This window comes from Vidua macroura, chromosome 2 (genome assembly GCF_024509145.1).
Source record: "Vidua macroura isolate BioBank_ID:100142 chromosome 2, ASM2450914v1, whole genome shotgun sequence".
Taxonomy (NCBI): Eukaryota; Metazoa; Chordata; class Aves; order Passeriformes; family Viduidae; genus Vidua; species Vidua macroura.
Genome location: NC_071572.1, coordinates 68,155,912 through 68,183,297, shown reverse-complemented (window position 1 = coordinate 68,183,297; position 27,386 = coordinate 68,155,912). Strand labels below are relative to the sequence as shown.

Here is a 27,386-nt window from a genome sequence, read left to right as displayed (position 1 = left end):
GACCTGCATTAATGATTCCTATTTTCCATGATGCTGGATCATTTAAAACACAATGGCAAGGCAAAAGCCTACTAGACTCACTCTGTACACATTTTGCAATAGGGATGTAAAAAAAAAAAAGTGGAATTTTCCTTCAAAGAAAAATATATTTGCATGGACATTTAAAGAATAAAAAGCCTAAGAAAGACTCTTGTTAAGAGGAAAGTACCCACTGATTTGTAGAGGAATTAAAGTTGAAGGGCACCAAACACATTATAGTGTATTCTGAGCAGGTCTGAAGACGTCATGAACTACAAAATTGTAACTGAGCTAAAGGGGACTAGGAGTCCTGTCAGAGCAGTGGTGCAAAGTTGGGGGAAAGCATCTTGATGGATGAAGTAAGTTTGGGCACAGAATAGCATGCAACTGGTCTTCTTGCACAGTGCAAGTCACTTCTAACAGAAAGGAAGACTTATCAAAGGACTACTTGCTCAACCACCTAGGACATGCAATACTTGGGAGGTACAAGGCAGAACGGCCACCAGATGGAGATCTGGGAAAGGTTATGAGGCTGACCCCACTGACAAGTTCTGCAGCTGATGAAAGCCTAAGGTGTATCAGGTAAAGCAGACGGGTCACTCCTCAGAGGTGAGACTTCATAGCACAAAATCTATGCCCAGAAGTGCTGAAGAGGCCAGGGACTGAAAATTACCTCTGCACTGACATGATTTGAAGCAAATATAATTCCAGTCCCCTGGATCCAAATCCTGAAAATTGGGGATTATTCACCATCAGGTGGTGCAAACCAGCACTGTGACACCTATAGTCAGAGTTATACTTCTGATGACAACTTTATTCCATAATTTAAGAGTTGGATGTCATCTCCAGGTCTAGCAGATGTGCTCCAGAATACAAACAAGCTATTCACAGGCTTTAAAGCATTTAGCTATTTCCAGGGAAACATTAAAACCAGCTCCTTTTGGAACGGGTTCCAGAGTGAGATTTGGTTTTTGTCAAAAGCCTTACAAATTCTGATGGCATCCCTTTGATCACTGAAGCCAGGAACACCAAACTGCACATACTCAGGGACTGCATACCATGGCAGGGTGTACATATAGGTGTATGAGACATTTTCCAAATGTATGCTGTTCCTGACATTGGAGTGGTGGGCAGAAAACAGCAAAACTTATTGAAAACACCAAGAGCTCTCTTTTAGTATTAGTTCAGTAGACAGCTGCCATTCTAGTAGTTCAGTGGATCCAGCTCCAGCAACTTCAGTTTCTACTTTCAACTCCACTGTGCCCCTCTACAGCTTTATCTAGTAAAGAATATCCTAAAGAAGGCTGACAAGTGACTCAAACACATTCTAGCAGAGAATCAGACATCATTACTACGTTTCAGAAGTAGGAGCTCAACCTAACAGAAATCCTGTTTCAATAATAGTTCCAGATATACTACATTAAAAAGCCCTACATACACCTCATGACTGTGCTCCATTTTACAACTGAGAACCCCAAGCAGAAATTCTCATAAACAGATTTATCTTTTAACATACTGCAGTGAGGATGAAAGCAAGCTAACAGCAAGATTTGATAGAAATAATAAAGATAGTTCCCAAGCTACTCTAATGCACTGGTTCCTAAAACCTGCTGGCTTAATTCATCTCATCTTGCATGCAGTCCATGCCTCCTGCTTTCTTATCTACCCTTTAGCCACTGTACTAAAGTGAAAAATTGATCCTAATGTGACACTCATTTCAGTGCCACAGAGAAGAAACACACAAGAAACTAATATTGGACAGTACAAAGCTTGTTACTTCTGTTCCAGCACTAGGATAGGTTTGTATACCTTAATGTCCATACACTGACCCTCCAGCACCACAAACTAATCAACTGAATAACAAGTGCCATTTCTGACAAACTTGGCACAATGAAAGAAAGCAAGGTTACTTCCAGTTGCACGTTCCAGTCAAAAGGTGACAGACAAAGTGCATTGTGGCTGGATTCAAGACAAGATGGTTATGAAGTTACAATTAAATAGTATTTGATTTGAGGGACAAGAGATTTGCAAGAAACATTGGTTTTGCGTTAAATAGCACTTCCCTTTATTTTCAGCATTTTTTTTAAATTAGAAGTGCCTCTACTCTGCCCTAAAATTCATCCAACAAAAAGAAAAAAGTGTAGCTACTATGTGTAAGTAGTACAACAGCTTTAAACCTTTGGGAATCATTGCAGTGTTATATATGGATATTTCAGTGTGCAATTGCAACTGAATTGAAATATTTAAACAATGAGAGACACAAACAGGAAAGAATTGGTTTACAAAAATTGTCTTTCTTACAGTGATGTTCTGCAAATGTATCAGTCTATTTTTAGAAAGATCAGCTTAAGTATCCACAAATTGCAATATAAATCAAGCTAACTAGCTGAAGTTGCCAAAATACACTTCCATATCATACAGCATGCATTTATTGCATTTATTCAAGGTCAGCAGAGTTGTAATGAGTTGGCTGGCAAAGGTTCAGCTAATTTATCTGAGGAGGAGTTTCAGCCTTTTTCCTTGGGAGCTTTCACTGAGAAAAGCTCTTGCCTTCTTGATCACAAATTAGGCATAGAAAATGTGAAGCAAATGCATATGAATTTAGTAACATATGCTTGAGCTCATAGTGAAGAGAAGCATGCAACCTATGTGCAAAGATAAAATGCTTCTTCAACAGCAGAGTTGTAGGTGGCAGTCTGAGAAGGAAAAGATGAGAATTTCGTCTGTGATCTAAAGTACAGGGAACCTAAGCAGAGCATCAGATTAAAATTCTCAGTCAGAAAGCAAAAGCTATCTTCTAGTCTCTTATTCTCCAGAGGCACATATGTCTATGTTAGAAAACGTTTATTTGGCTGCTTAACCACAGATGCTGTTGCAGACAAGCTTACCTTATCCAGCAACACATTCTGCCACAAACGGAAGATACTGAGGTAGCTTCTGTCTCTTGCACTGAATGACGTGAAGAAAAACTGCAGAAAAAATGAAGGTAAAACATAAGCTCACATGTAGCTATTCTCAGGAATCCCAGAATGCTTCCTTGTATCTTGAATATCCCAAGATCATCAGTAACAGCTTGCCTCATTTCACACTCAACAAACCTGGGGTGGTATTCCTCAGGTTCCACAGTTTGCATTACCTTCAGTGATTATTTTCCCCAATTATTTTCCACACAGTATATGAAGACACTTGTTGCTCTGACTTTGTGACTACCCTTGGCATAAAGGAAGAGCTCCTCCTCAATTTAAACACACTTAAATTTTTCCCATAGGAGGTTAAACAAATCAGAAACACGTATGCGTGTTTCTTACAGGCCACAGCTATTTCCATTCTTCTGCCACATAAGCCTTTTACTAACATTTTCACACAAGATTAGGTGAAATTAAAATAATTAAAACAGGAGATCAAATTATGTGCATCATTTCAAGTATTAAAATCTTTCCCATTGGAAAGCTGCGTTTTTTTTTTTAGCAAAGAGGTCTATCTTCCTTGTCAATGAAAGTTAATACTGGATGAATTGAGAGGGAACAGCCAAATATGATGAATCACAGTTGCTTCACAAAGAACAGCTCCAGGTTCACTGTGGAAAGCTCTGTTCTTTGACAAAAATTATTTTTGTCAAGGCATTTATAGAAGAACTAATCACAAAGTATATTGCACATAAGACTCTGCATTCAGTTTTTCAAATACACACTCAAAAAACTTCATTTCCCAGCACATGTTCTGGGGTAAATTCCTCTATTACCTGAAACCCATGACATCCCAGTCCTTTTGTTTTCAAGGAGTACTTGAAATCCAGTGACTTTGATATTGTCTAGTATGAAGAATGCACATACTGAATTCATGCTTTGAATTAGCTTTCCTTTGAATAGGTGAGACAAACTCTTACTCTCTGGTTACTGTATCAACACCACTAAGGGATTCTGCAGTCAAACTGGAATTGAATTATCAAGCAAACATGCACAGGGACCAAGCCTAAGTCTGCCTTCTAATCCCAATGACATTTAAACATGTGACAGGGAAGTTACTTATGCAAATATAGACTACAATAAGTGCTGCGTTCAGGACTCTATAATTTATCAAGAATGTATTTAAAAACAGATTTTCACCTTCTCTCCTTTTGTTGCTATTTGTATGGCATTTGGAATGAGACGAGCAGTCTTCTCCTTTGTCATGAAAGTGATATCCTTCAAAGCAATAGAAATCTAAGCAGAAACACATTTAATAAGACATATTAAAAATAACTTATGACTAAAAAGTTAGAAGTTACAGAACATGCAAGAAGAACTCTAACCCCAGACCCTGGGATGCAATGCCAGATGAGATCACAAAGGCAATTACTGTCTCCACTTGCTGCTTTAACAGCAAGCATTTCAAAGTAGAAGCTGAGGTGACTTAAGAGTCATGTCCTCTTCTTTCACATTAGTACTAGGGAAGTGGTTCTTTCTGCTTTTCTTCCACTCTTCCAGCCACAATCCCAACCAAACACAAATCACAGAGGTGAAAGTCAATCCCAATCAGAATGCTATACATAAAGCATGACATAGATGAGAGAGATCAGATAACAGACTGTGTCACAGAAGTTCACAATATAGTCCATTTTCAAAATTTTATTTGCAGTCTAGTCACTGCAAGAAATTCTTCCTGCCTAGGCATGTTTGACTGGTATATTAGTAGTTGAAATGTTTCTGTTTAAAAGAACATGGTCGTCTGACTGGCTGCAAAAAGCCATTTCCTTCCAGCCTACCCCCTCTTCTCTTGAATATAAGGCTGTGTTGCCATTCAGCTTAGAGAAAGGAGGAACATACAGCTCTAACTTGTTTTTTCTTGTGTGAGCAGGAAGTTCTCTACTTACTCCCTCTCTCTTTGCAACAACATAGCCTACTAATGAGGTCCCAAACTTGGCTCTACCACTGTAGCTGATGAGCTCAGATTGCCTAAAGGTATTGCTGAAGATATCACCCTGCTAGACAGGCAGAAACAGGTTACCAGACGTATGCCGTTTTGGATTAAAAAAAAACCCAATCAGTCTTTGAACAGTTTATAAATTCAAGGGTATAATTCCAAGGGGTTTATTTTTAAATTAATTTCACATCTAAAATAAGAAATATTCAATCATCAAATCCATCTGATGAAAGTAAGCTTGGTTTTCAGTTAAATTTCTACACCCCTCACGGTCTTAAATACACAAGCTATTTGTTGTTTGTCCTGTGTATTTCAGAGCACTCAAATGTGAGATATTGACTTAAGTTATGAGCAGTCTCATAGTTCACAGAACATTCTGACATGTCCATCCTCTGTTTGCCAGGTTATCTTCCTTTTCTTATTCACTGCTTCATGCAAGTTCTACAGCATATGCAACAACTGTTTGAATAAATTTGAACTCCTTAACCTAATCTGACAGAAATACAGAAATAAAGGGCCAACATACCACAAATACCTACCTTTGCTTGTACTGTTCAAAAGCCACAGACCACAATATGGGAACTTGCAGAAGTCACTTATCAATTCCCTTCAGCTATTTTTAGATGCTGATATTTACATGTAAGGCTAAGTCAAGTAAGGTTCAATGCTGCAGAGTTCTTTAACAGGGCAACACCACATACCATGTCATGCCCCAGGACTTACAGTAGGAGGTTATGTGCTACATTCCTTTATAGGACAACTTTGCATGGTAAGGAAATGTAAAAAAACAGCTTTAGCATAATTCCTAAACTTCTTATGCTGAATGACAGACTGAACAAGCTTACTTCAGCATTCAGATGCCTCCACTGCTACTCTTATTTTACATAATGGATTTGAATTTCCACTTAGGGATGCAGGCTCTTTCTTCACAGCCCAGAGTTACTAGTATGAGATTGATAGGATGAGATCTGAGAGACTCTAATCCTATATCCTGATAGGATAGGACAAGGAAAAGGTGGGATTCAAGTGAGCTAAGAGATCTTACTGTGGTCTCCCATCGGAAAATGTTGCTGTGGAAGCAGAGCCAGTTTTCAGAGAGATACAGGCGTCCTTGCAGCAGGATATCCTTCTGGAGCGCACAGGCGTAATCTGTGTACAGAGAGCAACAGCAAGTTACTCACCCACTGACTGCAGCACAGCTGACCCAAACCTGTTAACTAAAATGAGATGGTGTATTACAATATAATAAAAAACCTTTTCTTTCACTTTTAAAAAGTCTACAAAGGCAGACTTGTACTGGCTTGCACCCAGACCATTGTTCTGGGAGTAGCCCAAAGCCAGAGTGGATGGTTCATCCATGTAACAACAGCATTCTATCTATCAAATTCTATGCACAATCTTAGGTTGTCAGAGAAGAGGTGTCAGGCAAGACCAGGAGTACATGGGAGAAGTATTCATTAGCCAAACCTCAAAGCATCTAAACAACAGAATACACAAACATTTTATAGTACAACAGATTAATTATACTGTCAACTCCTACGTAACAGTAGTTCTTATGTTGTAGCAAGATAATAATTTTCTACTAAACAGATCCTATCACTAGCTAAAACTATCTGCAGAGTGAGACACTAACAGGCAGATTGAAGCTATCCAGTTCTTGAGACAGGGAGTATTTCCTGAAGTTGACTATAATTTTTATGATTCTGTCTCTGACTGAAACACCCCTATTGAGAAACAGATTTCATCTACAATGTAATTACCCATTATTAGATACCTGCTAATTAAGAACAAGACCAGAGGATTTAGTTGCATTTCTTAAAAGTCTCAGAGCTTTTGCAGTTTCAGAGCCTGAAGATTCAAACAAAAAGAATTTTCAGAAGTACTGCTGCTAGATAATTAAGATAGACCTCTTTTGGGAGCTCCAACCTAAAGAAGGCTACCTAATGTATAGAAAATATGCAGAATGTACGTATTGATTCAATTTATATTAGTGATTTTACCCTTAGAAGTATCTAATAGCTTTATATCTAGTATTGTCTGAGCCAGAATTTTGATCTTGTGTACTACAAGAACATAATAAATACAGTTCTTGTTCAAATATCAAGAAGTTCAGGAGTCCCCGGCATCCTAACTTCAAGCTAAATCTGCATTTACAGAAGCTTTTATTATGATTTTTAGAATTCCCTAGCATTTTCCTCCTCAAATGATCAACTGGAAATAAATTTTCTTGTAACAAGAATGAGGCATGTATACAAGCCCTTGGACATGTAACTACAAGTAGAACTATAGAAGCTTAAATCTAAAGAACTAAGTACATGTTTGAGAACAGTCAGATACCAAAATGCTGACAGAGGAAGGCAACAGGAATTTGAAGTTAAGGACTTAAGGAAAACATGACTAAGAAGCTTCCATCTGACTTCTGTGTTTTTTAGGAGAGGGATTCAGACCTATAAAGGTCATCATTGGGCAACTGATGAGCAATCCCACTCTGACCTACCTACACAAAAGAGAATATCAAAACAAACAGAAAAGATTAGCATTTTTCCTTTTAAATTTTCAGAACCCATAACTTAATATGCTGCTTGAAAACAACATTTTCAGGCAAATTATGATAGCACTCCTTTAAGCTCCCATTTAGACAGTCTAAGTAATTTCTTTCATTTTAAGAAAACTGTATTTTATATCATCTTTATATGCAGTGCTCATTACAGTGGAATAGTTGCTTATTTTTAACAGCTGATTTAAAAACAGAAGCAGTAACAATTCTTTTAATGAACAGCAGCAAGCAATTGCTTCTTGGAGCACTGTAAAGCCTGTACCAAGTTTCTCTACACCAAGCAAAGGAAGAGCTCCTTGCTTGGAGGATGCAAAAAGTCCTTTCAAGGAAACACTCCTTTTTATGGAGTAAAAAAAAAAAATTATATGAAAGTAGTGGCCTTGCTTCTGATGGAACAGATTGAGATTAACCCATTACTAAATCTTTCTCTAAATCCTATGCAGTCTCTTTGAAACTGTGCTTCAGAGTTTGCTCCATGGCTTTCTGCATCAATCCAGCATAAGGAGAAACATCAAAACAATGCTTTGAAGTAATATAATTTCCTTCTGTTTTACATCCCTACTGAAGTATTTTAAAAATGCATAAGGCATTTCAGAGGATAACTGCCTCCTGAGGCTGGAAAAAGACACAGGGATTTAACTTCTTCAGAGCTGTTGCTTGCATACTGCAAGCATACACTAAAAAGGCTCTCGATATTCATTTCCTTATAAAGTTGCATAAAAAGAGAGATGAACTTTAAACAGTCACAATGCCAGTTTTGTATGAGAATATATAGTGTATTTGCTACATAAATACAACACAGGCATGTGATAAAGGAAGGAATAAGGTGCATCACTATGCAAAGGAGGTAGGTTTACACGCTTGCCTTCTTTGTATTCTGCACTGGAGAGAAACAGAGCTGGAAAAGGAATATTTCAGCGCTGAGAAAAGTTATGCATCGTAGTTTGATATTCTCTGACATGTGCTTCTTTCCTCTCCCATTTATCTGAAAAATAATCTTTTAAATTACAACTACCTATGTGTCACTCAGTCCCAGGAGTCACATGAATAAAGGTGCCTTGGGCAAGGGTATTAGTTCCAGGGAGCAAGGGGAAAGTTTTTGCTCAGGATGATCCACCTAGTTAGCAGGGTCTCAGGAACAATATCCCTTTTTTTTTTTTTTCCCACAAAGTAGGTAGTAGAGGAGTATGGACCTGGCTTTCCTTGAAGCTATCTCATGCTAGTTCAAAGACAGGAGAACAGGGAGTGATCACCTGTAGTCAGAATTTGCCATAAAAAACACAAAATGCTTTGACATGACTACAATCTGAAGTCACCAAACAGAAGACAAGGACTTTTGCTGTGATTACTTCTTACCTACTATGAGTCTCTCAGAGTCTGGCAGATGAGAAAACTGTCTCTTGAATTCCTCACTCCTATATTTGTAAGTGGAACTTGAGAGCTGCAACAAAGAACAGTAAAAGGTTATGCAAACAGATTTATTTTCAGCCATCAACTGTGTTCATACTGAATGTGTAATTTTATCTTGAAGAACAAATGAACTTCAGAAGAGCAATAAAGAATAGGTGGTATCTAAATGTGATCATCACTGTAACTTTATGCTTACTTATGTAAGAGTATTTATTTGGCATGGGCCAAACTATTCCCTGTATCAAGCCAGATGCCAGTCACAAGGCATTACAGTGCTATGATAGCAACCTGCTCCAGCCCTAAGGGGATGAGAGCCGTTCTGGGATTAAATATTCCAGCACAGACTAAGTGAAAAGGCAGCAAGGCCACAACACAGAGGTGACAGAAAAAAAATCAAGCCCTTATGGAGGCCAATAGAACACAAGGACACAACAGAGAACATCAATGTCTGCTTGGATTATCACTTCAGGAAAACTACAATGCACTGGATTTTTCAACAGTTGCTGTAACTAACCTGTAGTAATAAAGGTAATAGTTCCCTCCAGTAAGAATGAATAGCAGCATCACCATCACTTCTTGATTTTCTGTCATGTTCTGTTGGAATCCTGGATGCTGAGAATTTTAAGCTTTCTGTGCTTAAAGGCACAGACCCACAAGAGAACACTGCATTTGACCTGAGGTTGTGGAACAGGTTTTTGAAATTGATTAATAGCACTGGGATTACAGGTGTGTAGTTGGTTAGAAGTATGTAATATCACAGGGTGGAAAACATGGGATTTTAGAATATAGAAATAAATATGAAGAAAGATGGAGGTTTTAGGGTAGAGGCAGGTTGTTCTTTACCTTCTTCCTTCTTCATGGGTTTGGGTGATGTTTTGTGATTGGACAGAAAGGTCCGCATTGCAGGCTTTGAGGGATCAGTTATTGGGTTAAAAGGGAAAATAATCTAGGTGTCATTTCTTAATTGGGTAATTTAGTTTTAGTTCAGCCTTAAAAGACCTTGAAACTGTACATTTGGGGCCATTTTGTGCCTTGCTAATGAAAAGCTGCCGAACTCATGGTTGTGAGACTGTAACATAGATAAGAAATAATAAAAACCTGAGTCCGAACATGGAATGCTGTCTCAAGTGCCTTCAATCCCAACCTCAAGAAATCAATAATGTTCTACAGTTCACCTCATTGTAAAGAAATCACTGTCTATGATTTTCTTAAGATTCAAATTGGGCAGTAAGCTCACAGCAAAGAGGACTATCTCAATGGACTTTAACTCCTTACTCCTATAAACAAATGTGCCTACTCCCATTCAAATGAAGAGCTTCAGCATATTCTCCAGAAAATATTCTGCATAGAAATCCTACTTTTCATTTTCAGTTGTAAGAGGATCATATTGTTTTTCTTAACAGATATTGGACACTTATTTTAGAAGCAGTCTTAACTAAATGCTGTATTAGGCCACAACTCAACTGGACTGAAGCTATTACAGGAAGAAATAACTTTTAAGTGTTCATAGAACCAGGTATAAATATACTACAAAAGCCTCTTTCACACTTTTTTGTTTAACCTTTCTAAAGATCTTAAGCACATGGATGCTATTCTCTACTTAACCATCTGTATTACTCCAAAACTTGACATTCACCATTAAACCCATCTCCACCATAAGCTTAGTTGCTATTTATATTTAGGGTGGGGGAAGAAGGAAGAGAGGAAGCAAAGAACCACTTTTGACTGTATGACCTTGCAGCATGCTTACTCTTGACACACTCCTGCAGCATGTTAGCTGGCCACTACCCTTTCACTATGTTTGCGCTTGTCCAAAAAATCCCAGGACAAAACCAGATTTATCTTCAGCTTGATGACCTTTTAAAAAACTAGAGCAAATACAGTGCTCCCACCTCCTCAAGATTCCCACATTTGGCTCTTTTTCACTGAGGACATTCCTGCTTCTTGCAGTTCAAAAGTTCCCTGAACACCACTAGACACTTACATCCTACAATGGTCTGGCATCTTATACTTGAGAACTGAGCTCTTAGGCCTCAAGAACACAAGTGCAACCTCAAAGACAAGTGATTAAGTGCATGTAGCACATGAGAGAGCAAAGTTGCCCTGACACAGATCAGCTTTTAAAAAATAAGTCAATTTACATTCTACTACAATGAATAAAAGAAAGCCTGTATGTTTGACTTCTGTTTGAGTACATTTTTGCTGTCCACTGATATTCTGAGCATTGTAATGCAAAAAGGCAGAAAGGGATGGAGACAGAAAATAAATCCACCCCTTCCCTTCTGAGAAAAGTAGATATGAAAGGTTTGGGTGTAGCTAAAGAAGAACATGTTAGACATGTCCCCTCTAAACTCTAATGCCTCCAGTTATATTTCAGTTATTTCTGTGATTATAAAAACAACATTCTTGGAAAGCATGTAATCCGCTGAAGTAGGTGGGCTATGGTTTCTTGGCTTGCAACATCCAGCCCTGAAAAGCACACTTTTAATTGATCACGCAAAAAAGGCATCCAATATCTGCACTTCTTTGAAGAAACTGAGTTCTTCGCAATTACTAGGGAAAAATGAAAAATTAACTCACACCTGTCAAGTTTCCACCTGTAGTTCCAGAGTCCCTATGGTTTACACACAGTCCTACCTCAGCTGACTGAAATCTGGGCTCGTGTTGCCAATGCCAGCATACAGGGAATAAAAGAATTGGTCTGCCATGAAAGGAAAATGAAAGTCACAATTTGTGAAATCATAATTTAGGAAGCAATGTTTTTAAGGAGAAATGTAGTTTCTCCAGCATGATGTATACAAGACTTAAGAGCTGCACTTAAGTTCAGCATTTTTGTGGTTGTAAGACAAAAGGAAGCAAAGAAAATAGGAGCATCACAGGGTCACAGACACATTTATATCAGGGCTTGAATCAGCCAGTTCAACAGCTCCAAGAACCAGACTCAGGACACTGAGTTTTACTTAGAACTGAAATTTTTCTAGAGCATCAAACCTGCTACAGCTTGTCTTAGAAACCCTTGCTAGCATTTAGAAGTGTTGTCATGAGTCACTGGACTATAAGAAATCCTCATTAATTGTAGATTTCTACTGAGCTCTTAGGACACTTATGCAGAATCTGCTCTGAATTCTTATCTAATCAGCAGAAAAATGTGAGCACATAGAAACTTTTGAAACTTTTCCCTATTCTGCATGAAAATTAGCTCACTTAAATATGCACTTTCACCTACTTTTTACCACCAAGGTGTCTTGGTGATAGAGAAGAGATCCCTCAACAGACTTGGGAAACAAGAGGGGCAATTATAACACTATTGGCAATTTCAACTTCCTTAAAGTGAAGAAAACAAGACATTTCTATGAATACAGCATCTCTCCTAATCACTACTATAATGTACAACATATGGCAGCATTCGAAGCAGGTTGTCACCTCTGAGTTACAAAATTTAGCACCAAATATTAAAAAAGGAAAGGCATTAAACAGGTTGTAGCAGGGCACTCACAAGATGAAAACAGCAACTTGCTTTTAATACATACAAATTTCTAAGTTTAATTACAAGTCATCAGGCAAACACTTGGCCTGAGGATAATCTTAGGCATTTATGGTTATGCTATATTTAATCACCAAGGAAATTATTATGTGCAGCCAACAACTTAGCATTTTTCATCTGAAACCACAAAATATACCAGAAACCTGTAAAATAGCATAAACAGAAAACCATTTTCAATGAAAACCAGAAAGTTTTACAGAAGACAGTTATGTAAGAACCAGATATTGGAGACACAACCAAATGATTCTCATACCTTGTTTGGAAATGGACCGGTTCAACTATATATAAAGTCCTGTTCCAGAAAAAAAATATGTAAACTTAAATAGAACTAAGCTGAGTTATTTACAGGAGAGAAGCCCGTTCAAAAAACAGCTTCCCTTCACATTTACATCTTCAAAGTGTAGCCACTGCAAACAATTTGAGCCATTTAGCAAACTGCAGAGGAAAATTAAGCAACAACTTCTCCCAGGAGTACAGCAAAAATCCTAATCATTAGGAAATTATTTGATTGCAGATATCACTAAGCATGCAAATAAGCAATCAACTTCAGCAGAATGGTGTACAAATTTTTTAACAATCACTAATGACAGCAATAATTCTGCATTTGTTTTGTCAGTGTTTTCCCTTTGTTTTGAGACACCACAAAACCCAGATAACCAGACAATTTGCATTCTATAGTTGTGACATGCAGCTATGAATACAACAGCTGAGATGACAGGTAAGTTGACCTCACCAGTAGGGTAATAACTCTAATATCACCTGATTTCAAGAGAGGTCTCCCACTGAGCTTCAATCTCTGTATCAGTTATCACCACAGGCTCGGGGTCCCAGAATCAAATAAGCCAATGAGCAAGCTGCCCAAGCTACCATTTCTTTTACGCTCAGTAGCCTCACTTAAGCATCAAAATATGGCCCATAGAACTTATAGCTTTATTCCTCTGTCTAACAGCAAGTAAATCCAGGCCACTAACTCCATACCCAACTTAAAAGATCACCTGAATATTCCCCAAAGACCTGTACCTTCTTATGAAGCTTCTAGATATAGTTAAAAACAAATTTGGAGGTATTAGTAAGATTAGGACAAAAGTACATTTTAACCTTACATTAGCATATTAAAACAAACATTAAGTATTCTGGCAAAAGCTGTTGCATATCTATTGAATAACAATTTCTTCCCCATTCAAATTCATATAAAACCTTCTTAGCAGCAGGAGAAAGAAAAAGAACACAAACTCCAGAAGAACAACACCCAGTCAGAGAGAAGTCTAGATTTTATACAAGACTCCTCTATACTGCAAATATTCTTTAAACTTATCTGATACAGTAAGGAAAAATATCAACCCAAAACCTACCCAAAAAAAAAAAAACAACAAACCACTAAACAAAACATACCAAGATCCCACTTTCAGTGAGATTAAAGCCTCACTAGGGAAGATGAGAACCAAGTCAACAACCCTGGACAAAACCCTCATTTAACAGTGTAAGGCAGACAAACTTGAGACTTCACATCCTCCAAGACAGATTCAGGCAGACTCCCTTATTAACACAGGAACACTTCCCATGGCACACTGAGATGATCTCTCACCTGTAAAATGTGCCAGGTCTGACAAGCCTTTCCATCATAGAAATCTCAATCCCACTGCAGCCATTTGTTCAGTCCACAAAATTTCATTAATCATCCAACCTAATCTATAATACACAAGCAACAGCTCTCCAGCTTTAAAACTAGAGCTGCAATGACCAAATTTCTCTTTGGAAAAGAGTAAAATATCTATTTTACCTTTTTAAATTAAAAGTCACTCTGGATGGAAAAATCCATCCTTCCTATGGATAGTTCTTCTGCTAGTATATTTGGTTAACTTTATCATTGTGAATTATTTTTTGATTGTAAGCAAGTTACTCCATATCTCCTTCTGAGGTAGGGATTAAGCTTCTCAAGCCTATCAGCAAAAAGATTGCACTTTTTCACTTATTCTTGTGGCTTTTCTGAATTGTCTCATTTTCAGTGTCCTTCTTGAAAGCTAGATACAGCATCACAGGAGTTATCACAAACAGATAAATCTGAATCACAGATTGCTTTTAGGAACAGAATCACAGTGAAAGCTCACATCCACATGACTACCAGTCTGCCTTATCTTTCTGCAGTTACGGGGCACAGTTTCCCACTTCTCCTGACAGCAAGCACTAGGCTGTATGTTGGAAGTGTCAGACTTGTTCAGTTTACCTTAACAAACATAAACAGTCCAGATCCACTCTGTTACAGTGATCTATTTTCAATCATTGACTACTCAAAAGCTTTACTAGCAGTGACTTATGTTCTTTTCTCTCTTGAAGGACAAAAGCATTTAACTTATACAGGGAGAGAACCTCTCACAGGACCTGAAGACATGACATTACTTAGGGTACTGCGCACAGTATACTGTCCACTTTGGTTCACTTTTGTTGGTTTTGGGAGGGGTGTTGTGTGTGTTTGGCAATTTTTGGTTTTGGGTTTTTTTTTTTTTTTTTAATAAGGAGATATTTGATCACATCTGCTTATCCACACAGTTGTATTTAATTGATAGGTCATGAGAGGCATGTCAACCAATTAAAAAAAAAAAAAAGAAACCAAGCAACTATTGCCAGGGTTTACTCAGCCATTGTATTTCTTGGAGCCCGCTTTCCAGAAGTTCCCATGCTCTCAAGGAAATGTGAACGAGCTTCTAGTCACAGTGGGAAGGGGAAATATTTAGGGAGCTACAGCTATTTTTCTTACATTCATTATATGCTTTTTTCTTTCACCCTTCCCTGTGGAGAGGGGAGGCTCATAAGCACTGGCTGGCACAGGGCTGTCCTCTAAGGCCATTATATCCCCACTCTTGTGGCCCAGGCCCCACCTCTTCTTTGTGGAGGCTGAAGGAGAAAGGAACTCTAACATTTCTTAGTGACTGAGCAGAAAAACAGCAGCATTCTCCTTCAGTGGCATCCAGAAGAACTTTGGTGAAAGTATGTCTTTCTTCTGTTGGAAATATAGTATGTATAATTTAAAGAAAGGGATATTAAAATACAGGTCACTGGCAAATACTCCAACTACTGTATCTTCCAAGGGTTAGTTTGGTTGGGGGTGGGGAAGGTTGGGGTGAATAGGGGAGTGAGGGGTGTTTTTTTAAGCCTACAAAACCCCAAAACAAGGCTAAAGAGAGTCCCTAGTTTTCCCAAAATGAGTGTTACTATTAACTAGTTCTCACTTATGCACAGAAGGTACCTGGAAGTGTCTGACAGATTATGATTTACTACTAACACCAGGAGCTTCCAAAAATCCATGTAGAAAGAAACTCCTCAGAACTATTTCATTATGGAGAGCTGCTGAAATATTGGACACCCACTTAGAAAACATTTGACACGCAGTGTCAAGAAAGTGACTGAATGAGGTGCTTCTGAAAGGATTACTATTTCCATTTATTTTGAAGACTGGGTACAACACATCAAAGCACTGTGTCCCACAGGAGTAGCCCAGCTCTCACCAAGTGAGATGGACATCAGTCTCACCAAGCCAGCATTGACCTAGCACATGGTGAAAGCCTATTTTCCTGAAAAGCAGTTCTGATCAACTACTGACCAGGGAGACCTGATCACAAACATTTCCCATGTAGAAGATTAACTTGGCTGAGTTCTGATGACAGAATATGAACTTGATATGAAAGTTCTTGATATTTTCTTCTGACAGAAAATGAACTTGGCTGAGTTCTGCTGACAGATATGAACATGACAGAAAATGAACTTGACTGAATACTGCTCACAGAAGGCCTGGTCATTTCCTACACCTCACCAGTCACAGTGTCCTTCCAAGAGTGGGAATGCAGGTCTCACTGAGCTTCACCTATGTAAGTATGAATATCAAAACATGGTGGAGCATGGCTTGAAAAACAGCCTAGAAAATCCACAACCAAAGTTGTTACAATTATGATTTTGACAGACAAGAAAATTTAACATTCTATGAAATACTATGCTGCTAACATCAGGTTATATAACTATAACAAAGGTAACGTTTTTGTGAAGAATTTTTAAATCTGGCATCCTTCCCAAGAAGAAAATTAGAGTTGAAAATATAAAAGATATTTCTTCAGAGAACTTTGAGTTGCATAACCAGTTAGAGATTACATTTTTAATGTTCTTAAAAAAAAAAAAAAAAAAAAAAAAAAAAACCTCCAACAAACCAAAACAGTAGAACAGTAGAACAGACCTGGAAGAATTTTGTAACAGAGTATATCAGTTTAGAACATGTGAGGAGCTATCACAAATTTCTCCTTCAAGGTCACACCAGAATTAGCTCATTTTCACATTTCACTGAAATAGGGTTCAGCTGAAGGTGCTTGTTTCCAATAAGGTGCTTGGGAAACAAACTGATAATTTCTTATCAATTATAAGGAGGTCTCTTGCCATTACTAGTACTATTTTCTTCCTGAAAAACAAGAGCCTGGATTGAGAATATCCTCTGCTTATTCTGAAGCAATGGTTTTGTAGTATTCAGTACTTTTTTTCTGCAAGCGTTTTAAAGCATTTTAACAGTGAAGCCAATGTACTTCCATAACAATTCTGATTTGGAGATAAAAATCTCAAGCTTGCCACGTACAGTGCGGAGTAAAGCATATGCTCCATTTCAGACTAAAACTGACTTGAGGCATGAAGCAAATGTAAAGTCAGAAGACACACACCCCCTACACATACCTCCTCTAGCTGCCTGCAGCCTGTTCCAAACCATACAAATCCCTGGCCAAAGCCTCTACAGCTTCCCCCTCTCTCACCCACTTCCTCAGAGCTGGTGCTGGCCACCCTCCAGCAGTGCTAGCTAGCATTCTGCCAGTCTCTGCTTGCATGCCAGCTTGGAAAACAGGCTGAAACACCCTAGCCTTGCAGAGCAGGCACACAAATGCTGCAGCAACTGGGCAAACAAAACTTATGCAGGGGTGACATTTAAGAACTGCCCAGCTCCAATCTAAAACCACCATCACCAAAACTGATTTTGGGAAGCAGACTGCAGTAGCATAAATCACTTCAAGTTCACAGAAGTCCCAAAGGCAATGGCAGAGGAAAGTGCTATCACCAGGGAAACACCAGCTTGGAAAGAAGCACTTGGAGCCTAGCACCCCTCCTCTCTGCATCATTGAAGGCTATAATCCATGAACCAGCCTGAAGAGTACATCTGCACCTGGCAGCTCAGCATGGAGACAAATCTACTCTCACACAAAACTCAGCCATTGTCCCCCGTTTTAAGTCAAGGCCTTACTGAGACACCTTCTCAGGCTGAGCTCCACAGCAAGAGCTCAGGACATCAGGGCATGCTTCATGTACACCCAAATTCCCCAAAACATGTACATTACCAGCCACCCAGAGCTCAGCTCTTCATAGGCACTTTGAGGCAAAGGATACAGGGTTCTGCATACCCAACAGATCTCTGCCTGCTCTGAGAGGGGAAACAGGAGCCATGCACCTATTCTACTTTCTTTATGCTGGCTCTCCCTTTCCACCTGCCTTACTTGTCTGCTACATTTCCACAACTAACTACATAGAGTCAGCAGCAAAGAGAGAGCCTCTCCCAGCACAGCCCTGCTGAGGAAACTAACAGAAAAATGCATGTCAAAGCATTTTAATCACTCGGATTTCAATCTGAGAGTCTGAAAGGAGAAGATAATAGAACAAAAAGAGGTTGTATTTACAGTCATTTTGCAGCCCTGGCTGCTGGCTAGGGTCAGTACCTGTCTCTGTGCACCTAGCTGGGTGGTGGCTTTGGAGGATCTGCAGTTCTGCTGTCAAGATCAGCTACATATGTAAATAGCAGGAACTGGTTTCACCAGAAAAACAAGGCAACTCTTCTGCTTTCCCAAAGCAAGGACAGGATACATCAGGGGGAATCTTCCTGTTCTGAAAGAGCAGCAAAATATTGGGAAGTATATCCATACAGAAAAATATTCACTGGCAATTTATTTCCATCAGAAAGCCAGCGAGACGATTCAAAGTGATCTCAGAAAGGCCTTACCCTTACTGGGTACCAGTGTGACTCAGGTCTCAAAAACAGCATTAGCATAGACTGTTTTAAGTGCATTTCCTGTTTATAAGATAACACCATCTGCAGCTGATTGAACACCTGAGTGTGGACATTTGCAATTAGCAATGAGGCTGATTATTTCAGTTTCAAATATAATTATTTATATAACTGCCACCAAGCACCTCTGAGTAGGATGAAGCAAACAGATTTTAAAGATGAAAATTAAGTTAAAAGTTCAAGAGCTTTGGACACTTCCATGGACAAACATCTTCCTCAGTTCTGAATTAGAAATTAAGCCGCTTTTAGCTTTTAAGAGCCAAGATGTCCCAATCTCAGACTTATTCAGCATCCTCATCAATACCTCCATAGCTGGCAATAACATCTTTGAACCTGGTAGTAAAACTAGTCCTATAATGCCCCAACCAGAAACGACATCTCATGTTGCCTCCCCAGAACACTAGCACAAACCAAGTTCACAAGGCTCTTAATTGCCAAACTCCTTGTCATTTTACGGGAAAGTTGTGTATCTGTATCTACTTTCTTGACTATAAATGCAGCATTCAAGCATTCTTTTTGTTCCATTTTAGTAATTTTGTCTACCCCATGAAGATTTAAGGAAAAGGGTACATCAAAATATAACAAAGTCCTGTGATACACCAACTTCTAAAACAAACAATACAAATAAACCAAGTGTGTTTGGATGAACTCTGTGCTATCTTAACACTTAAGTGTACTTGAAGCGAGTTTGTCATCCTCCAGCACAAAGTTACCCTTTAGCTCCAGTCAATCTGTCTACTCCCCAGGCTAATTTTGAGTCCTGTAACTATGTTGTCCAGGTTTCAACAGCCATAAGTGTACTAAATATTATGATGCAATGGCAATTAAAAGCTCAATCAAGATTATTTCCTTTTGGATAACAAAATACATTCCTTTCTGAACAGCAGTTTCATCTGACTCACATTTGTTTTTATAGCACGTATATGAAACAAGTAGCCAATGTTATTGGTTAAGAACATCTGTTTTTTCACCTGATCTTTCACTGCAGGCTGCCCAAGTAACATGAAAAAATTCAAATTGCCTGTCTTTAGACTTAATTTGATCCATTTAACAGACACAGGGAAAATCCAGATGTTTTCAGGGTGAGGAAGAATGCCTTATGCAATAAAGAAACTACATGACATAACTTCTCAACTCATCTTCCTTACCTGCAACGAAGCCCCACCAAAATTATTTGCTGCCAAAGTAGCCAAATACAGAAGCAAATGAACAGCACCCTTCAGCTGGACATTTCCCTCCTTAACCTGCCAGTAAAATCTGTCTCTCTGATCTATATTTAAGTTTAGTAACAGTGCCCAAACAAGGATCAGAAAACAACATCGTGAAGGAAACAATCACCATGGTAGTAATTCCCCTTGGTGCCATTTAGTTTTCAGCAACTCATACAAGCATACATAAATACTTTCAATCAGGACTACAGTGAAAACCTGAAGGAGCATATTAAACCACAACACTACATAGATAATAGTGCAGGAGTGAATGTGGCCAATTACATACACTGCTTTGCTATAAATGACTCTGGTCATCCCATTAAGCCTGCCAGTAGCCCTACTGCACTTGAAATTCCATGGAAAGTGGCACTCACCAACCAATTGCCCCAAAACTTCTCCTGGCTGCTGCTAATGACTTAATATACCACAAAACAATCTTATCTCACAGAGTTTTATCTACCTGTCTTCTTTCCTCTCCTTATATACAAGTGGCTCACCCATAGCAGGCCTGAAAAAGACAGTGCTACATCACTACCTGTTTGCAGAAATACAAGCTGTAAACAAACAACAAAGGTTTAAAAAAAAAAAAAAAAAATCAATCTATTCCCATCTCCTAGAGTTGACTTTTAAAGCTCTCATTCTGCAATGTAGGGACTTCCTTTTTATTAAAAGGATATCACTATTGCAACTCCATGCAGATTTCCTGAACCATGTTGCATTTCTAATGGTTTTGCTCCCAGTGACGAGAAAAAAAAAGTAAATCACACAAATCTGAAGTATTTTCTTTCTGACCTTTTATACTTAATCTTCAGGTTCTAGACTAACTTTTATGTGTATAATAATAATTAAAGTTATATAGAACTACCTACTGCTGCAGCTGCCATGTTTTGACAGGGCACCACTGTCAGTCTTTGTTCAGAACTGGTTGAAATTTTATGTCAACCAGATCTACCTCAGTGCTCAGTCTGGAGCTGCATCAATAGCACTAAAGACATTCCCAGCATGAAAAGAAGGGGGGAAAACCCCTTTAGCCTAATCACCCATGTTCATGGGTTGGTTAGAACTGCAGTTTGTTTTCCTACCAGGTTAAAACACTGCTGCTGTATAATCAGGGCTATCACAGGGCTGAAAACAGTGGCTGTTTCTGGAGATTCCAGGCAGGTAAACAAAAAACATGTCAGTTCTACAACTACAGCAAAAGCTATTTGTACTAAAAGCTAGGGCATTTTAAAAAAACCAAACCAAATAAACAAGAGCCCAATCAATAAAACACCAAAATGCTTAATTAATGTGCTTAAAAGCTTTTATTCTCTTTGTAGACCTATAGCAATTAATTTAACCAATTCTCATCCTCCTTAGCAGACTGCTTCATACCAGCAAATAAAAAGGAGGATAGAAATCCTCCTCCAATGTCAAGAAAATTGATATATCTCCTCCACATCCCAAACATTTGGAGGCACAGATAAGAAGAAACAACATGCCAAGTACACAATGTAAGAAAGCGTTACTGTCACAAGGCCTTAAATATCAGCCCCCCAAAACAATCTCCACTTCAACCAGCCCAGTAAGCTATTCCAAGAGTGGTGTGAGTCTTCAGAGAAAGGTGGAAGGAGGATTCAAATAACTGTAGATACAAGAAATATCTCACTTAACCCTACCAGTCTTGAGTAGTGCCTCAATTTGTATCTGTGCTTCAATAAGTTATCTTCCAAATTGTGATACATATCTGCAGCCTTCCTTGTGCAGGTTTGAGTCATATATGCTTACTGTATTCTCACCATACATATTGTCACACACTCCCAGACTAGTTCTTTCTTGTAGAAACCAGATCCATGCATGTAAAAATTCAAAATACTTTCTCGATCTTGTGCAACCTCAGTTGCTTTTATATTACAAAAAGTAAAAGGCTTATTTTCACTGTATCAATTATTTGCTTCTATTTTCAAACTCCTTCACACTGACCAACTCTTAAACTGGCATTACACTCCAATCAATTGACTTTTTAAACCTTTTTTATTATCTTCTTTCCAACACCTCCATGACATCTCACATTTTCAAATTCTTAAAGAAGCCTCCCAGATACAAGCAATTGTCTGAGATGCTCATTTGAGTTCCACTCATTCCACCTACCTTTTCAATCCAAGTGAAAGACTTACTTTTTTGGGGGTTTTTCCCACGGGCATTCTTCTTACTGTAGACATACATGAACTTTCTTTGACTGTTCATTAATACAAACTAGAGTTCCCAGACACAACACCCTCACTTTTGATACAAGGATCTTTTTCATTAGCTTCCTCATTCACCTTTACCTTCTTCACTATGGTAGGAAAATACTTAAAACTTTCACAGGTTTCTTCTTCCAAGGATATTAAACAACCATATTTCAGTATGAAGGGCATAAAAAAGGATAAAAAGGTGAATTCAGAATCCTGAGATAGGGCTTCCAGATATAACATAATTTCCAGTCATCTTTGACTTTCATTATCTATTTGCAGTTGCCAAAACTAGGACAATTTAATCAACTGGAGATAAAAGCATTACAGTTTCCAGGGGAGAGAGAAAGCCCCAAGATTAAGTTTGTAAGCAATCTATTTTTCTTCTTCTAGTGAGTTTACAAAAGTTCAGCTTTGTCCACCTCCAGGTGGGGGGAAAAGAAAAACCCAAAAACAAAAACCAAAAAATATCCCATGACACACCATCAACCTTAAAAATAGCAGTCAGTAATACTATCAGTTTAAGAATTGCTTACAGTAACAGAGAAAACTAACTATTTCCCAAAATTATTCAATAAAGATACCCAAAGTATTATTTTTTTTAATATAAGAAAAATTCCAAATAGTAGGATACTCTTCTTCCCTCCCTGATAATTTTTCAGTTACCCTTCCTTCTCCCCACTCACCATAGCCAGGAGAGAGATTGTGTCCCAGAGGCTGCCAACCCTAGCCTGCTGCTAATTACATGTGCTCAAAGGACTTACTGAGCATTCATGATACCTGGCCTGACTTCCAGAGGCATGGCACAGCTGCCTACTCCCACTCAATCCATGAAAAATTGAAGTCAAACCAGTCAGGCTCTAACATCCACGTTTGGTTTCTATCATCAACAAAACAAGAGTACATCACCCTCAGAAGAGATGAATCCTTGGAGCAAACCTAAGTTGCTGGAAACATGCAGCTTCTCCAAACAAATAACCGTCACAACAAAGCTAATCCCTGGATGCTGCCACAGGCTAGTCCTGCTGTTGTAGCAATTCCTCCATTCTACTGACTCAAGAGTGGGAACAAGCATAACAGGTCCCCACCTGCCACAGGACACTAAGATCACCTTTGTCAAATGTTAGTGACACATGCTTCACATACTGCAACAGGCTGCCTTCCGTGCTGTCACCTACACATTTACTATGACTCAGAATTTAGGGAGTTTTAACCATTTGTTTTTAACAGTTAGTAACCGATCATCAACCATGCAAGTTATTGAAACATTTTCTGTCAAGAGCAAGGAGAGATGCCAATGACATAACATTTTAAACAGAATAAATTAATTTTCATCTCGAATTTGTGACTTCCTGGTTCTTGCTGCTTTACAATTCAGTTGCCTTGAGGGTGAGAAAATAAGCACCATGGCTTCCTGCAACCAGACTGGTACAGGCTTTTAAAACTAATCAGTGACAGATGGTAAGGCTACAACATTTCCAGCCACAGTATTATCTTACAAGAGGGAAGTATTTGTGCAATTACTTTGCTTTAACTGCAAGGTCATGTTTGCAGAACCAGATAAACGCCAACATCAAACACATACTAAGGTCTTGGAGTATAAATCAGACAGAAGATAATCATTTAATCATTCTGAAAAACACCTCCCGCAGCAGCTGCCACTGCACTGAAGGATCCCACTCCCCTGAAGTTACGGGCACACATTACTACAGGAAGCAGAGTGTGGAACTGTGAGGGCACACAATATCCTGCACTGTGAAGGCTCAAAGCTCTGTTCAAAGAAACTTCAAGCCTTCAGCACGTGCCTCAAACCTAAGAGTGCAAAGCCAATAGCACAGCTATATTCTCCATATAGAATACTCTAATAACTTTATTTTCAATCACCAGGCCTATCAAGGAAACACAGAGTTGTTAACTGCAGGTCCAACAACCTGACACTGAGACCTGAACAGGTTTATTTCTCACACAAAATACCACCGGCAGTAGTGGTTGTACACAAACCATCAAGCATTAGTTTACACAATCTAATTTGCCACCTAGCAAGAGCATAGCTGGCAGTTGCAATGTCTGCACAGTATGACTTCCTATTGACTCAAGTACAGACACACAGCTGGGCACAGGCAGGACAGCCCTGGATCATCCTTGTCCCTGTAGAGATAGTGAAGAAAATACTGAACACCACAAGAACTCACTCTAGCAACACAAGCCTATGACCTGCTGGGATTTTATTAGTCCTGTACCATTTCCATTGGCTCCAGATGACTACTGCATTTTTAAGAGTACACATGCATTTGGAGGGGATTTATCCTATGGCCTGAGATGCAAAAGCTGATGTCCTGACCATTAGGACATCTCCTTGTGAAGAGAAGTGATGAAAACATACAAGCTAGATTTATAAACAAGGAATTGGAAAATCTGATCCCCCACTTCTGCTCACAGTTCTGCCATGGACTCCTTCTGGCCTTCACTAGTTACTCTATCTTTCACCTGCTAAGCACAATGAACACTGTGACAACCTCAGACGAAGGACACAGTGGACCAGATGATGTTCTTTGAGCTGAAGCACATGGATTTACAGAGGACACCTGATACAGAACCTGAGTCAGATTCCCTTCCTCACAGCTCTGGCACTCTGTCTCCCACAAGATCAGCTGTTACCCAGCCTGTGGCTCCATGCACACATGGTTTCCTTCCCTATCAAACAACAATCCATGCACAAAATTAACAGCAAAACATACACTCCAAGTCTACACACACATATTCACCTTCTCTCAAGGCATTTAAAAAAAAAATCTACCAAAAGTACTGAAATAAGTACTTATTATTGCACACTCTGCTTTCAGTCAGGCATTTCCCCAGAAAGGAAAAAAAGTGAATTATTTCTTTTCTGCCTTTCTTATTCACAAAGTCAATTTTTACAGAAAACACAGGTAGCTTATTTACTCTTGTGGAAAACAAATGTGTTTACTTGACAAAAACGAACACTAGGAATGCACTTCAGAACCACCAACTACCACCAAAAATCAAAATTCAGCCCTTATGCTTAAAAAGCATCAAAAATGTCTACAGGCATAAGAAACACTGGAAGGGTTCATGCCAGGGACTGGGCACAGAAGCCACAAGTTCTGTCACTAACTTGATCTGAGACATCAGATAAACAACTGCACCCCTTCTCAGTCTCACCTTACACTTTAGTAAGCCAGTAATGATAAAATTACCTGCCTCACTACATGGGGGGAGAACACTTTACTAATTCATGACTACAGAGTAACTTGAGAACTGTGGATATAAAGCTTGTACATATACACACATATGTAAATTAAAATAGGCACATATTATATTTATAAATTAAAACCAATTTAGGAGAGAGCTAAAACACATTACCCAAAAGCTCCAGTCAGCACTCCAGCTATACTGAGCAGGGCCCTGCATTTTCTCTGTGCATGAATTAAGAGTCTCCTCTGAATCAGCAAGTAGCTGGTTAATAAGACCATGATCCACTTCATGAACTTCCTGTGAACAAAGAAGCAAGGTATGTAATCCAGCAGTGATGGAGAAAGGTGAAACAAGATGGTTGGTCCATTTAACAGCTGTATATTAAATGAAACCTGACATGGCAGTTTCACCAAGGTGAGTGGCATGGAAACACTTCCCACTGACAGCTTTTTAATTGGTTTTATTTTTTCCCCCTAGAATACACTATACTTAATTATATTTAACATTTTTTATCAACGTATTTCATTTCCACTGCAGCCCCTCCCAAGCTGCACAGATACTTAGAACTGAAATAATATCAACACAAAACATCAGTGCCTAACATGCAGCACATCTCAGGAACCTGTGAGACCTTTCAGAACTTGAGAAAGGTCATACAGGTGTAGCATTTTTACCAGAGGGCTGGCATATATTATTATAATAATACTGATAGATCAAGTGTTTATACTTACTTTTAGTTACACTATAAATTGCACATAAATACAAACACTTCAGAGATAAATAATTTTACTCATATCACTTACTATTATGATAATAAGCAGCACTGTTTTCTAATTCTGTAGCACTCTCCCTTGTTATCAGTATTCTTCGTTTTGGAAGTCAGTTTTACTTTATGAAGGAAAACAGACACGGAATGTCACTGGTGCCATCCCAGACAGCAAACGGTACAAAACCAGCCCAGGGCCCTAACCAGTAACGCCGCCTGCACTACCGGATCCGCCGGGATGAGGCAACGCTGGGTTTCAACTCCAAACCAACTCAGAACCGAGGCGGTCCCGGGCAGTCCCCGGCCGGCCGGGGGTGCGCACCCTCGCCCAGCGCTGCCCCGGGGCGCGGGCTGGGGACAGGCTGCGAAGGGGACAGCGGGGCGAGGCAAAGGCACGGACACCCAGGCCACGTGGTGTGAGAGCAGAGCTGTCCCGGGGGGCTTTTCCACGCAAACACCCGCATTCGCTGCAACCTCCACCAGTTGCTGCTCGCCCGCGCCCTCCCCACCAAAGCGCCGGGGTTCAGCGGCTGCCGGGCAACCCCGGCCCGCCTCCCCGCTGGCTCTCCCGGGAGCCTAGAGACCCTCTCTGCGGGGACCACGCGGGGCGTTCGCCGCCCCCCTCATCGGGGCGCCCCGAGGGTCACCCTGCCCCCGGCCCCGCCTCGCCCCAAAAACTTTCGGGGAGGTGGGTGGGGACGGCGGAGCTTCCCAGCGCTGCCCGCGGGGCCGCGCCGCCGCCGCCCGCCCGGGGCCCGCCCGTGCGGCTGCCCGGGAAGGGAGCGGGGCTGCCGCCCCCCGGACCTACCTGCGCAGCCCGCCGCTGGCCCGGGGGCCGGCGACCGGGGAGCGCGGCGCTTACCATGGAAGGGGGCGAGGGCCGCGCGGTGCCCGCCAGCTGCCTGCGCTGGGCGCACGGCGGGGCCGCGGCCGCCATTTAAAGGGGCCGGCGCCGGCCGCGCTGCCGGCCCGTGGCGGGAGGAGGTTGTCAGGGGCGAGCGGCGCTGCTGCTTCCGAGGAGGGGGAGTCGTCAGGGGGGCGGAGAGCGCTGCGGCGCCTCCGGTGCCCTCCTCGTCGGGCCGCGGCAGCCCCTCTGCGGCTTCCGCAAGGGTTAACTGGGAAGCCTCCGCGACGTTGGAAAGTTTGAGGGCTGTAGTGGGAAAAAGCTCCCGGCTCGGGGTGGGGGGCGGCGTTCGCTGCCTCCTGCCCGAGGGAGAGCTCCGCGCCCGCCGCCCTCCGTGAGCGGAGCCGGTTAAACAGCGCCCGGGCAGCGAAACGGCTCCAAAATCCTGGATTCGTGGGATTCGACGGAAAACGCTGCCGAGAGGCCGCTCCAGGGGGGACTCCTAGGGGGAAAGGGGGAAGGCTGGCTGCGGGCCGAGCGGAGGATGAGGTGACATAAAGGGAGTCAGTGAGGGGGGTTTCATCCCAGGAAAACCTGGGTCTCGTTTTTGAAGCTGCTGAGCA

General features: G+C 40.3%; 1 protein-coding gene across 4 annotated transcripts in view; it reads right to left on the bottom strand.

Annotated features, from left to right (window-relative positions):
* Positions 1-27,185, bottom strand: part of GRAMD1C (GRAM domain containing 1C) — a 52,271-nt gene extending 25,086 nt beyond the window's left edge. For 2 of the 4 annotated variants that reach the window (XM_053971427.1, XM_053971428.1), the window contains exons 1-6: positions 26,782-27,185; positions 25,322-25,450; positions 8,834-8,918; positions 5,966-6,069; positions 4,125-4,220; positions 2,907-2,987 (exon numbers count right to left, since the gene is read on the bottom strand). In XM_053971427.1, coding sequence (XP_053827402.1) covers positions 2,907-2,987; positions 4,125-4,220; positions 5,966-6,069; positions 8,834-8,918; positions 25,322-25,450; positions 26,782-26,856 — 570 coding nt within the window. In that variant the 5' untranslated portion in view covers positions 26,857-27,185. Of the gene's footprint in view, positions 1-2,906; positions 2,988-4,124; positions 4,221-5,965; positions 6,070-8,833; positions 8,919-25,321; positions 25,451-25,956; positions 26,072-26,781 lie in introns of those variants that run through there. The other 2 variants (XM_053971430.1, XM_053971429.1) reach the window with 2 other exon arrangements.
* Positions 27,186-27,386: the final 201 nt, after the last annotated feature.